The 14,959-nt window shown below is 40.0% G+C and overlaps 3 protein-coding genes across 3 annotated transcripts; 2 read left to right on the forward strand and 1 right to left on the reverse strand.

Annotated features, from left to right (window-relative positions):
• Nucleotides 1–450: 450 nt before the first annotated feature.
• PAAG_07829 (phosphatase family protein) lies at nucleotides 451–3,744 on the forward strand (the record flags this gene model as incomplete). The annotated part of the gene is made up of 1 exon (XM_002790484.1): nucleotides 451–3,744. The coding sequence occupies one exon, from the start codon at nucleotides 451–453 to the stop codon at nucleotides 3,742–3,744; it is 3,294 nt and encodes a 1,097-aa protein (XP_002790530.1).
• Nucleotides 3,745–4,644: 900 nt separating this feature from the next.
• On the forward strand, nucleotides 4,645–5,253 carry PAAG_12423 (hypothetical protein; the record flags this gene model as incomplete). The annotated part of the gene is made up of 2 exons (XM_015847914.1): nucleotides 4,645–4,725; nucleotides 4,816–5,253. The coding sequence occupies 2 exons, from the start codon at nucleotides 4,645–4,647 to the stop codon at nucleotides 5,251–5,253; spliced, it is 519 nt and encodes a 172-aa protein (XP_015702486.1).
• Nucleotides 5,254–7,519: 2,266 nt separating this feature from the next.
• Nucleotides 7,520–9,279, reverse strand: PAAG_07830 (hypothetical protein; the record flags this gene model as incomplete). The annotated part of the gene is made up of 5 exons (XM_002790485.2): nucleotides 7,520–8,346; nucleotides 8,590–8,808; nucleotides 8,894–9,001; nucleotides 9,066–9,122; nucleotides 9,201–9,279. 5 exons carry the CDS (start codon nucleotides 9,277–9,279, stop codon nucleotides 7,520–7,522), a joined length of 1,290 nt encoding a protein of 429 aa, XP_002790531.1.
• Nucleotides 9,280–14,959: the final 5,680 nt, after the last annotated feature.

Genomic DNA, 14,959 nt, shown 5'->3' on the forward strand with positions numbered 1-14,959 from the left:
GCTGACTAACTAAACAGCTATCAACAGATCTACACTGCTATGACATAGTCTCAACCACCAACACCAGAACAATGATATATCCAGCAAATATACTCTTCTTTTCTTTCTTTCATCCATGGCCTATTTTCACCTCCACTGAATGCGACTGATTAATCTTCTTCCCCTTAAACTGCCCCATTCTGTTTCGCCCGGATCTACGATCGACGGTCGACCGGAGCACGTATATTAGTTTTCGGGTCTCTTTGACCACCTTGGAAATCCAGCCTGCCCAGCTGACCCTAAGGCTTGGATTAGTACCTCTCGCTCGGGTCTGGCACGTACGCTACCATCATATTCAACCATTCTCCAAGGAAGTGCTCAATGTGCTTCCGAACCACCATGAGGAGAAGTTAAACCTCCACGACCCTGCCCACATAATACTCACCATTGGCCACATTTATGCCGCAAACTATGTCCCTCCGCGAGGCCGAGTCCAACCCCACAGATGTGTCAGGTACTTTCCTCGATTCCCTCGACAGCAACGGTGATGATATCCCGCCATCCTCTGATTTTCAATCTCTTTCGCGGGCCGTCAAAGCCAGGAAGGCTGAGTTTACCCGCCAGCGTCAAATTCGCGTGAAGATCGGCACATGGAATGTTGCCGCTCTGCCTGGAACAGAAGCCGATATCGGCTGCTGGTTCGTTAAACCTTCTGGGCTGAACAGGGAAAACGAGATATATGCGAGATCAGGAAATGCAAAGAAGGCTCATAGGAGGAACGGCGAGGCGGATTCCTGGGTCGATCAGGAACTGGTTGGGCAGGGTTCTGCACAGTGGAATACTGCCAGTCTAGAGCTACCAGCGCCCGGAGCTCCTGGTGATGACGTCGATATATATGTGCTGGGTTTACAAGAAATTGTCGACGTTTCGTCTCCCTCGGAATCCTTGAAACCATATGTTGACCCGGCCCCGTCCAATCGGTGGAAAGAGGCCGTCCAGAATGCGCTGCCTCTTGGATATAAGTTGATTTCTTCCCAGCAGCTTGTAGGCTTGCTTTTACTAGTATACGCATCTCCGTCAGTGGCCCCTATGATATCCTCCGTTAGCTCCGTGGGTGTGGGTACTGGAGTGATGGGATACATGGGGAACAAGGGCGGGGTTGCGACGCGGATAGTTGTTGGCGGAACGACTCGACTAGTCTTTGTCAACTGTCACCTTGCGGCCGGCGCGGATAAAGGTAGTTTAGACAGGAGGAACTGGGATGCTTCACAGATCATAAGCCGTGCTAAATTCAACCCTCTCGAAGAGGGCGATGATATCTTAGAAGACGACGGTAACATGATAGGATATGAGGACTTTGGATTTTGGTTTGGAGATCTCAATTATCGTCTGGAAGATATACCCGGCGACGACGTGCGACGGCTACTGCATTTGCATACTGAAAATAAATTCCATGCTATGAAGTCCCCCTCGATTCATGATGAGAAAGCGAGCCTTTCGTCTCCGACACAGAATAGCAATGGAAACAGTATAGGCTCTGGCCGGTCTTCAATAGATACAGGGTCAAACAATTTATCTCCCGAGCCACATATATCCTTGGAAGATAATTCTATTTTTGATCCGCATCTTGATCCAGCATCTCTAGTGACTACTCTTGCTTCATTACTCCCTCATGACCAGCTCCATCGGCAGCAAAGGAGTGGGAAAGCACTTTACGATGGCTGGAGGGAAGGGCATATTTCGTTTTTGCCAACATATAAATACGATATCGGGACCACTGGGACCTTCGACTCGAGTGAAAAACGACGCGGGCCGAGTTGGTGCGATCGAATACTTTTCCGCACTCGACACGATTATTTAGAGTATAAACGGAAGCTCAAGGAAGCCGAAGAAGCAAAGAAAAGGGACGAGGAAATGAAATCTCTTGGACTGGAGCAGGAAGCTGAAAACGATAGTGTTCTTTTCTATTACGATCCGGAGGTAGATGGCGCCAATGACTATGATGAAAATGTAGATACAACCGGGGCTACAACTGCTTCTGGTAATGATCAAACGGAGTCCAAAGATATAATCAGGTTAAATTTTTATACTTCACATCAAGATATCGTGTCGTCAGATCATAAACCATTGGCTGCGGAATTTACCCTAACTTTTGATGCCGTTGTCCCCGAATTGAAAGCCAAAGTTCACCAGGAAGTTGTTCGAGAACTGGATAAAGCTGAGAACGAGGCGAGACCTGGGGTAACGGTTGTAGTAGAGAATCACCCGGACGACTCAGACGACAACCAAGCATCACATATTGCGAATGATCCCAATGTGGTCAACTTTGGCCAAGTACGATACGATGTTCCAGTGTCACGGAGCCTGACTGTGGCCAATACCAGCGGAGTCCCGGCGACATTCAGCTTCCATCATCGACCTCCAGACAAAGACGAGGAAAATGGTTTGACTTCACCTTCCTGGCTTCGTCTCCAGGTAGATGGTTCGCCAGATGGCGATGCTCAAAACCCCAAAACTCGCCCGAAATATACACTTCAACCTGGCGAAACAACAAATGTACAACTCGTCCTTTGCATATACGACATTGCTTTTGTTCGAGAACTGAATAACGGTGAGGCAAAAATTGAGGATATAATAGTTTTACGAGTCACCAATGGGAGGGACTACTTCATTCCGGTGCATGGCTCGTGGCTTACGTCATGCTTTGGATTTTCGTTAGAAGATCTTACGCGGATGCCTGAGGATGGGGCACGACACCTTAATCCCGGCGTTCAATCGTTGCGCTCCACCGAAACTCATACGAAGCAAGATACCCGTCTGTCAGCTCCCCGTGAACTGTTCAGGTTGACGGAGACGATAGCTGAACTTACGGAACGGGCTGTCGCCGAATGGGACATGGTCGATGACAATTCCCAAAGTGATCTGCCACCGTGGAGCGCTGAGAAGTTAGGTTGGCCATTCGAGGCGGAAACATGGACTTTGGCAGATAGCCGCGAGCGCTATCACCTACTCTCCCGCGTCCGAGATGCACTAGACACCAACACGCCCTTTTCGTCTGTATTTCCGCCCGAGCTCCCGTCCCGTCATAGAGTCGAACTTCTCTCCGAAACCCTCCTCTCCTTCCTCAAATCTATACGTGGTGGCATAATAACCGCCCCGCTCTGGCACGAGCTAGAGCGCCATGTTATAAACCTCGAAAAATCCAAATCTTCACCCTTAACCACGGAACAGTTACAAACCCAAATCCTTGAAGTTATCTCCTCTTCCCCCGCCCACAGCGTTTCCTTTACCTTCGTCACATTCATGCTAAACCGCGTCGTGAACGAAATCGCCCCCCTATCACCTACCAACTCTCTATCAACCCCTCTCTCCCCAACGACATCAAAACCATTCTTTTCCCGGAGAACCCATTCGATATCGGAAACCTCGCTTTCCGACCCCCTACAATCAATCCCAACCTCCCCTTCAACCATCACAAATTCTGCCCCCGCATCCTCGATGGTCAACGCTATGTCTAGAACATTCAGCATCCGCTTAGGAAAGCCCGGCAACCAATCGACCAGTGGATCATATCCAGATGTTCCTACTGCTATTGCTGCAAAGGCAACCGCCGCCTCAGCAAGACGGCAGGCAGTTAGTAAGATATTTGCTAGGATATTTGCGCAAACGATTTTCTCGAACGATATTGAACGACCTGAGAAGGAGAGGGAGAGAAGGGTGTGGGAAGATAGGCGGAAGGCCATCTTGGAGCCGTTCTTGGTGTGATCACCCTTTTAGACTTTTTGGAAGCGGTCTTTGGTTTTCTTTCTTTTTCCCTCTTTTGGAGCTCTTGGATTAATTATAAATTCTCATGTGGTAGCAGGAAGTTGGTTTGTATTATCTGGTTTCTCTGGACTTTTTTCTTTCTCTTATTGCTTCTGTTCCCTGGTCACACGAACCGAGTTAGATAATTATATAAGTCGCAAGACGTTCCGTTCGAAAGGTAATGTATAAGAATCCGTTTTGTATTCATTTTTACCTTGCAGTACGGAGTACTCTCTATATATTATTCCCGTTTGAAACGAAATATCCAGCGCCATGTTCTGCAGTACAACATGCTTGTATCTACCGAGGTTGACTTTAGAATAATCCGCCGTTCACACTAAACTTTGTGGGCTAAGCTAAAAGAAGACTAGTCCACAAGCGGGAGCTTAAGGAGAGCCGCCCACCTTTCTCATCCAAGTCTAGCGCATCCATAGTTCGTGGGAAGGATATCAGTGGGGTCACTCAGTAAACATTGACTCTCACTATCCTCCCTGACAGTTCAAACCCCCCCCATCATCTTCTATGAATGGTTAAGAGGAGACATGGCTCCTTGGATAGTGGACAGGTAAAAGTCAAAATATCCCTAATATTTTGTCGCCCAAATTTTTATCAATTTTCATTACAACATCGACAAGGTTTGCAAGAACAACCTCAAAGATAAAATATCACATATATTTTCTCGCCGGTTAAATGCCCTTAAGCATAATTTGATATCTCGTTGACGTATCTGTCAGACCTCCATTTGACACTCATACGTACAAGACTCCAAAAGAATCTGTATTCTCCTACCTTTCATTCCAAATTTACACAACCACATTTTCATGAGAAAACTCTCAACACATTCAACAATCAAGGAAAGTCATGGCTCACGAAGAATTTCCCTCAGAGCCCCCTGTCACCCCTGGTCCGTGCAACTGGCGCCAGGAATGTAGAACTGGTCAGGTACGTAAAATTATCAACTGTAGCTTCACCCCCACCACCACGAGGTTTGTCATTATTGGTATTGAATTGACATTTGCAACAATTGAGCAGGCTTTGCTGAAACTGCGCAGGGAAGTAGGCACAATACAGGATTGGCATGTGAACTTCGTTGAATGCCTGAACGAAATTGATAGGAAGGTGTTGGAGTTGCAGTCTCTCTTGAAGTGGTCATTGTCATCATTTTCACTGGTGATTTTGACAACTCATTTTGCTACTTCAGTCAGGCGTATTAGTGCAGGGGGTATAATTGTTTTGCCATCGGCTTATTATCCTCATAGCCATAGCTGCGGGAATACTGATGTGCAGGGGAATAGAAACGGAACAACAAGGGATAGAGATTATGAATTTGTGCATAGTGGGGATGAGAGTGAGGGGCATGATAGCTCCTCAGTGGACGATGAGGATAGTTTTACTTCTGCTGTTCTCTCAAAAATTGGGACTCTATTGTTTTCCAAGAAGGTATCGTATTGTGATTCGAGGCATGGATAATCGTGGTAAGTGCTTACATGAATGTAATAGTAACTATGTTTGGTCATCAAGGACGCAGTAACGGCGCGTGGTGATCTAGATGATCTGTTTTCGTCCTCTTTTTCTTCAGCCGCCTCATTTTATTTTTTAATCCACCTGAGGCTGTGTGTATTTAATAATTAATAAAGGTTTGTTTGACTACAATTTGAATTGTAAACAAGAGTGCTTTTGGCATCAAAGCTGCTCTCTTCTCCTAGATGTTTATTCAGTCGCTCCAGGTCGCATAAAACTAAGATTAACATGTTCAATAACCCCCCAATCAAGGACCTCTTAGCGCATACAAGGAGAACAGAGCATATGCCAATTAATCTATTTCAATCATACTCAGACGTCCATCGTTGATAGGCAATTCTAGAATCATACTCAATCCATTTCCGTCCCACACCATCCCGATCAAATTCTAACATTGAATTTTCAACGAAACCAACCTGTCCATCCTGGCCTCAAACGAAAATACAAAAGGCAAATGAGAGGGCAAACACAGTGCAATGTAGATCCTCTAGAAGATATTGTAATGAAGCCCGAACACGTACAGAGACGGACAACACTACATTGGGCAGAACCGAAAAACTATAGAAGAGTTTAAGAGAAAAGGTTGGGTGATGCAAGCAACCCCCTGACAGTGAATCCAGAACAATCAATACTACCTATTTAGAGGAGAGAAGTCATGAGAAAAATCTGTCATCAGAAATTCTACGTAGGAAAATGCTAAACCATTTCTTCTGCCCTTCACTAACTCAATCCTAATAGCCAATTTCAATCACATCACAGTCACATTACACACCACATAAATCTGAAAACGCAACACAAAATGCCAGCCATATCATACCAATGCCCAAGCCCTGCCTTTTTGCAATCACCGTACCGTCCACTGATAAAATCCAACCTTTTGAGTTCCGCAGTTAACCGCCGAACCTAAACTCAAATCATTCAAGCAAGATGGGAAAAAAAATTCCAAGGAAAGGGTGCGGGGTAAACAGAAAACAAAGGGGAAAAAAGCTTAATTCAGATCAAGATTGGAGATGGTGCTTTTTGTGTCCTTGGGCTGAAAAGAAAGGAGAAACAAAGTAGTAGCAAGCAGCAGCAACCACAAGTCAACAAGGGGGTTATAAGAGGAGGGAGTTGCAAGGAATACAATCAAGGAACTCCAAAACGGGGGATAAAAGGATATTAAAAGTAGAAAATCCTCACACATATCACTACTCACAATCCAACTAAACCAAAAAATCAACCTATCCCTCGATGGAAAGATCTCCAGCAGCCTTTGAATAACACGCCTCAGTCCTATAAGGGCAATACTTAAAAAGAAAAGAACGATAAAAAAAAACAAAAAACAAGTAGAATGATAGTAATGATATCAAAACCAAGACCAAAGCCCTCCAGGACCAAAACCAAAACCAAAAACCAGAACCAATCCAAGATCCAAAAGCCAAAAGCCATACCACACATAGCAAAGGACAAGCAAAGTTAAATAAAATTGAAAGAATAACCAAATCCAAAACTCAACATACGAGACAAAATCAAAACAATCTGAATATAGCTGGGGAATACAGAACACAACAAACACACAAGACCGATGCTCCGGCCCTCCAACCCCTCAAAATCAGTCAAAACCAAAACCAAATCAATCACGACACTACCCATAAACAATCCAACCTCCTCTCACCTCCCCTTCCAGTTGTGATGAGAAACGAAATCCATAAATCCCATGCCAGATCAAACCCCGAAGGAAATAACTACGTAGCCACTCGACCACGTGCACATTAAAAGAGCAGGAAGGTAAAATAAAAATAAAAAATTGAAATCCGAAAAACAAGCAAAAACCATTCCCGTCATCCATGTTTTTGCCCCGTTCATTTTTACCCTGTCACCGTTGAACAAAACAGAAAAGAAAGGGAAAACAAAGATTCCTTTCTCCGATGCAATTTCTTATACAAAAGAATGAAATTAAAAGGGGAGACCATTATTGGGGATCCAAGTCTCTCCGCTACCCTTACCTCCGACGCCATCCCAAAAGAAGAAAAAAAAGAAAAAAAAAGAAAAAAAAGAGAAACAAAAAAGAAGGGGGAAAAAGGGGGGGGGATGGGAAAGAAAAAGCACACCATCCATCTCAAGACAAGTAGAGAATTTAGTCGAAACGCGTCGCCTGGAGAAACGCAAGGCAACGACTCTGTTACGTCGTGTTCTTCCCCTGCCCCAGTCCCTTCTGTGGAAAACCTTGCTTCCTCTAGCCCCAGACAGATGCTTGGACGCCCAACGAGTTCTTAGATCTCCATACGCCACTTCCATTGCCCCAGCCCAGCCCAACGTGACTGGAGGACTCATTCGTTCCTGAGCCAGAGGCTGATGCGGTAGCCGGGTTGGGAGGGTTGGAAGCGGCCGAGGTAGAAAGTTCGTTCCCATTGCCGCCCGCGCTAGCGTTCTCATTTGACGCAAAGCTGTAGCTTAATGGAGAGTGGAGTGGGGTCGTCGAGCGTTTATTGAGAGCCGGGTTAACTGCCTGGCTAGCGTTGGATGGCTGGGCGGGGCGGGATCCGATCGGGCCAACAGCGGTAACGTTTTGTTTCGAACCCAGTTGACGGGATGATGCGGACTCCGAGTTACCGCCGCCAAGCGGCGAGGTGGAGGCATGTGACTTCTGCTGGCTGGCATTGGCGCTGTCAAATATACCGTAAGAGGTGGGGCCAGTGCTGGGGGAGGAGATGCTGTTGGAACGGGATCGAGACTGGGGAACGACAGGGGAGGGTCTGGTGGTGGCACCCGATGAGGACTGGGTTACGCCTTCAGAGTTACCCTGTTGTCCCTGAGTTTGGCCAAGGCCAAAAGGGTCTACACCTCTAGGTGAAGGACCGCGCACCCCGGGTGCATTGGTTGTTGGGGTAGCAGAGGACTGGTTCTCCTCGCCAAGCCCACCATTGGGGTAGAAATCGGCGTTACCATTGCCATACAAAGCACGACGCTGGCGTGCAATCCATTCGCGCCGACTTTCTTCGCTCATCGCAGCGGGACTCATGGAACGATCGGATTTGTTTCCAGACATTTCGGAGGAAAGGCCTTTTTCCAATGCAACCCACGTTAAGATGCAAGTACAAAACACATGAGCATATATAAATTTTCGCAAGAATAAGAATAAGACGGGAAAATATGACATGGAGTTGTATAAATGCAAAAGTAATAATGATAAAACACATATTGATCTGAAGGGAAAAAAAACACTCAAGGGAACGAAAGAGCCAAGAAGCAAAAAAAATATCAGTATCAAGGAATAGGAAACGAATAGCAACACTCGTCACGTACGATGGATCTGCTGTTGATGATGGTATTTGCGGAGCTCTCCCTCACGCTGTGCTGCCATCCGTCGTTTTGCCTGCATCATCTGCTCCACTTCGTTTGGACGCCCTTGGTAACGTTGGGCAGCATAGAAACCTTGTGCGTTGGATGCAGAGTGGGGGCGGAGAGATTCGTAGTCGCCAATCGAGTTATGACGCGAGGGAATTGTGCCCATCATGCGAGGATCTTTTGAGACATAGTTTAGGATGTGCCAACCAACCAACCAAAAAGGGGGAGTGCAATATGTATTAGGTGGGCGGATGAAACATACCATAATCCGGGTAGGGACGGCTCATCATCAAGGGCACAGAGTCCCGACGAGGAATGGCATTGAATAATTTCCCGCTCTTAACAAGATTATCAATAGCACGATCAACCTCTTCATGGCTTGTTAGTATGTTTCCACCACAAAAACAAAAACAAAAAAAAAAAAAAAAACCTACCATCAAACTGCGAAGAAAAAGCAGCCGCATCATCACGCTGGGAGGTCGAGCTGGTTCCTATAACCATTGGGAAAAATATCGTATTAGAAGAATGAGTACCCATGGATATATATAGGGACAAGCTGGCTGACAAACCTGACCGAGGAGGAACAGATTGCTCCCAGGATGCTTGGCGCATGGGAGCCTGCCATCCATGAGGTTCATAATATGCCATGATTATCGATCCAGAATGTCGGTCAAAATGCAAGGGACAACGACGCGAGCCGGCAATGGGACGAGGAAAGACAAATCGGGTCGAGTAATAGGAGTGTAGAAGTCCGCTCGGGAGGTATCGTCACCACTTTGCTTAAACCTAATCAATAACCGGGAAAGGGCTGGTAAGCAACAAGCATAGTAGTATTAGCAAGAGAGGTTAGTCCAGACAAGGTGAAAAGATAGCCGAATTCTTGTGGGACGAGGGATATTGACGGGAACACTGGATGTGACAATAGTTAAAAGGAAGAAGTGGAGAGAGAAGAGAGAGGACACCATAAGAAGAGTTGTAGTTCATGGCATTTTTAAAGGATTTCTGATGGATGACGAGGATGGATACTGCATCGGGTCCTTCGGCCTCCTCAACCTTATTTAATTTTGTTGCCTTCTGGAAGTGCCAGAGGGGATCGACATGGAAGATGCCAGAGGTACATGTAAATGCCAGGTTGCATTGGGGTGGTAGGAGGTTGAGGACATCCCCGAGGTTTTTAGAGAAAAAAAGTAATAATAATGTACTCTTAAAAAGAAACACCACAACCATAAACTCACAGCACGTACCTGTACATACAAAAAAGGAGTGCGATGCCTATAAGGCCGTGTGTATATTGGTCCCTTGGAATTACCCACCTAGCCACGCCACGAATCGATGGGAGTTAGTGACCTTCTTGCTGAGAGGTGAGAGTTCCCCTGAATATAAGCGAGGGAGCGGGGAAAGGGGGAATAATAGAGAAGACAGGGAGAGGCCAAGAGAAGAGGGATCTCTAGTGAACTTTGAAGAGCCACGGGTGATGATGAGGAGAGAGGAGAGGGAGAGGGAAAGGAGAAGGATGAGGGAGTGTGGAAAATTTGAGATTAGAGGTTGAGTGAGGTTGAGTGAGGTGTGAGTGAGGTTGAAGTTGTGGGAGAGAAGTCAGCCAGAGAGCGGCCAGTAATAGACAGTACCAGAACAATACAAATACAGATACAGGATACCTGGTTGGGTACAGACAGTACCAGTAACTAATATTCTGCCCTGGATTAATAATAGGTTGCTATCCAACTAAGTTAACTAGTTGTAACTAACTAATCCAATCACTTAACTAAATGTTCACATCACTCAACTGCTCACACCACTACTTATCTTTTTATTTTAATCTTTATATTTGTTTAAATTATTAATGTTAATAAATAAAAGTATATAATTTTTATATTATAATATAATATACATTTATTATATATAATATTATTTAAATTAGTTATAGATTAAATTTTATTAATTAATAAATTTAATATAAAAATTTATATTTTATAATTTTTAATATATTAAAAATTAATTATTTTATAATAAAATTTAAATATAATTAAAATTATATAAATTAAATAATTATAAATTTTAAAAATTATAGATTTTAAAAAATTATTTAATTAATAAAAATAAATATTAAAATTTTATAATAAATAATATTCAATTTTTATCATAAATTTAGCATGATTATTTATAATCTAGTTTTAACATTTATTTATATTAAATAAAGAATATAAATAATTAAGTAATATAAGAAGTTAAAATAAATTTTGTTAATTAATTAACTAGTTAAGTATTTTTATTTTAATCTAAGAACTTCATATCAACTTATTTTTGAGAATCTGATTCACTCACAGATTGATTGAATGCCTCAATCTTTTCAGAATTTAAAACAACTAATAAGTCTAAAATATAATCATCTTCATCAGATAAACATTTTCTCTAAAAAGCTTCAAACAGAGAAGCTCTGATATAAATCAACCAACCCAACTCAAACCGGAATACTATTATCTCTATCAAAAATATATGTTGTCGGGGAGTAAATATATTTGTTAGTTTAGTACCCCGACCCGTGGATGGACCACCCGGGTCTACGGCCTGCCTAGTTGGGTCCGGTGAATCTTCTGAATTTTGACACACGTGAGATAGTACCTAACTTACCAGGTTGACGTTGTTAGTTACATTACAGTCTCCGTACGCAGGTTAAATACACCGTTCCCCCTTCTTTAATTTCCTTTTTCCTGTAGTTATGAGGTTACTTTGTAACTAACTAGTGATATGGCTAATCCATTTATGTTTTAATCATAGGCCTGTATGGCCTGTAACAATGACCCTTAGCTAGTTATTAACTATCTAACTGATTCATTGTCATCTCTTTAATAACTTAGAATGGGCCCGAGTGGGATATGTGCAAAAGAATGATGCTCTGATCTTAGTAACTATGTATACACCACATTTATTCCTTCCAGACCACCTTCCCTTCCCAGACTCTCGCCTGTTGAACAAAACCCTATCTTAGGCTCCTCTTCTTCCCCGCTCTCCCATCCCTCCCCATGGGCCATAACCCCTCCGCCAGCTCCTCCCCCTCCAGCATTATTAATCAAATACTGCTCTTCCACCCATTTAATTTAACTAACGTTGTACTTTTATATGTATATTTCCCGGCAGGATACCTACAATATCCACATGTTCTCTTATTCCCTCCCAAGAGAATGAAATATGAATTATAGTATTAAGCCAGGAGGTTGTAAAACCAACTTGAAAAGATTAAAAAAAGAAAGAAGAAAAATTCATAATGAGGAAACCTTGCATGACAAAAAATGCAACCTTTTGCTACCAGATATCATTCCAACCCCACGAACTGACATCACTAGCTAGTTGCTCTTGTAACCACATACGAATTCTGCCGACACACGCTTAAACTTGATTCACGCCTTAATTACTAACAACCTGGGAATAACGGACCAAGGATATTCCCGTTCCTTTTTTGTCTCCCCAACTCCCCATTTTTTTCTGTCGGTCCTTTCTATCACGTGACTTATTTTCCAACATAAGTCGTTCTCGTAGTTAGCAAGCAACCTGTAGTTGATCCAGGTTGCCATTCTGTCAGGTTATAAGACCTGTTTTGCGCCAAAAGTCGGCCAGTTCGGGACTTATCTTGTTGAAATCGGTTACTGCTTGCTTCATTTGATCTAATATAATCCATCACTGAATGCATCACTTTTTATTCTATAATGTATTCCACTACTCAATAAGAACTAACTATTACGGCGCAGCTGCTTGTATATGGATTAAGGTTGATCCGCCCTGCTACGCTCTAAAGATTGATCTGTTCTAACCTCAACCATATTCAGTTGCTCATGTTGATCTGATCTGACCCCTAACCATATCTGCTCTGAAGGTTGATTTAATTCAATCCCCAATCACCTATATATTCGGCTGCTTGTTCATTCTTCATTTTAATCCTCAGTTTAGTATTCTCATTGCAGCTGCCTACTTAGATAGATGAATTGAAGTTGTTGTCTTGCTATCATTCTGACTCTAGTTGAGTCATGATATAATATTAAACTCTTCTTTTTCAAAAAGTTCTGGAGATTGAGTAGCAGGTCTATATCTATATATCCATGTCTGTGTGAGCTCCTCAGTGGTTATGACTATGTTGAATCTTCAAATATATGTCTATATATATATCTATATCTATATCTATGTCTGTGTGAACTCCTCAATAGTTATGATCATGCTGAGTGCTCAAAATTTTTATTAATTTTTGTTTTTTTTATCTTCATTTTGGAAGCTTTTCTTGTTGTTTTTCATCAGGAATTTAAAAGTGTTATCAAAAAGCTTCATCAAAATCAACAGCTTTTAATCTCAATTTCAATTTTAATCTATTTAAAGTTCTATCTATCAGGTCTCAATTGAATTTCTGATAATCTATATTGCTAAGTTTGAATATATTCTCTATGAGATCAAAGTTCAAAATTGATTAAATTTTTTAAAAATATCTCAATTCTATCAAGGTTTTAGTATATCAATTTAAAATTATGTAGCTTAGTTAAATCTTCTTCAAATCTACAAAAAATTTCTGTATATTGTTTTGCAATTAGCTTTTAATTTCTTCTATTTAATTTTACTATACACTTCTCAGCTGATTTAGTTAAGTGCCTGACTTACTTTAATCACTTTAATAGCTTAGCTCACTTTGATAGCTTAGCTCACTTCAATAGTCTAGCTCACTCTAATCACTTAACAGCTCAGCTTATTTCAGTAGTGTAACTCATTCTGATTATTCTGATCATTCTAATCACTATGATTATCATAAATATTATAACTCTATAAATTTTAATTAGATTCAAGTTAAAGCTTTTAATCTTTCAGATAATTTTTTATTATATACTCTATTAGTTTCATTCTCTCAATGAGAAAAATTCTGTTAATAAGATCATTATATATGCTATGAATCTCATAATCATTGAATTGAAGATTATTATTTTTATTCACATTTTTCTAAAGTTCTATCACTGTCAAATTATCAAAAGAATTCTAGTCTTTAGATAAGAATATGATATTAACTCTGATATTAATGAGATATAAAAGAAAATCTATAAGAATCTGATAAAGAATGATTAAAATAATTAATCTACTAATAAGTTTGATGAATTTTTATTTTACTCTTTTTTTATTTCTAATATAACTACTTGATAGCAAGTACTCTTTTAAATTAGAAGATAATATTATAGTATAGCTGCTTATATATGAATTAAAATTGATTTATCTTACTATACTCTAAAGATTAATCTGTTTTGATTTCAATTATATTTAATTACTCATATTAATTTAATTTGATTTTTAATTATATCTGCTTTAAAAATTGATTCAATTTAATTCTCAATTATTTATATATTTAGCTACTCATTTATTTTTTATTCTAATTCTCAGTTTAGTAGTCTTATTACAGTTGTTTAGTTAGATAAATAAATTGAAGCTATTATCTTATTATCATTCTGACTCTAGTTGAGTTATGATATTAACTAGTTACTAATTACTTGATAAGTACCTCAACTATAAATTGCTCTTTTTACTAGTTTAATAAATTTCTTAATAACTATAAATAAAAATTATATTAACTATTAAATATTAAAAAAATATAGTTTTTAAGAGTATATATATTAGAATAATTAAAAAAAATAAGTATTAAACTTGATGATATAGTCTAAATGATAAAAATATAATTAAAAGAGAAAATTTGATTAAAAGAGTACTAAAATAATCAGTGAAAGTTGAATCTACTATATTTTCTAATAAGAAGATTTGTATAAAAATAGAAAAATAAGATTTAATAAAAGAAGTTTAATTTTACTGATATTTAAAAAATGAATAAATCTGTTTAAAAGTTTTTTTACTTCTTTATAATCTTTTACTCTATTATAATTTTTTTCTGCTTAATCTTAAATCTTAAAGCTTTATATTAACTATTATTTAAATACACTGCTTCTTCTTAAAAGTATATTGAATTCTTGTTTTAACAACTTCATCAATTTTACATTATTTTTCAGTTTTTATATTAGCAGCTTATTGATAAACAGTCTCTTTTTTATTAGAAGAAAAAAATTATATTCAATTAATATACTTCTTATTAAATAGATTTAAGATTTTATTTTATTTTTATCTTTTCTTCTCAAGTTTTAAGCTATTAATTAAATATTTATTTTTATAAAATAATAATTTTTTTTTAATCATAAATTTTTATTAATATGAATTATTTATTCAAGATTTTCAGTAAGAAGTAACTATTAAAGTTGTATTTTTTAATTTTATAATATAGTTTTAAAATTATAGTAGAGATAATAAAGATAATAAA

Source organism: Paracoccidioides lutzii (assembly GCF_000150705.2).
Source record: "Paracoccidioides lutzii Pb01 unplaced genomic scaffold supercont2.25, whole genome shotgun sequence".
In the NCBI taxonomy this organism is placed as follows: domain Eukaryota; kingdom Fungi; phylum Ascomycota; class Eurotiomycetes; order Onygenales; family Ajellomycetaceae; genus Paracoccidioides; species Paracoccidioides lutzii.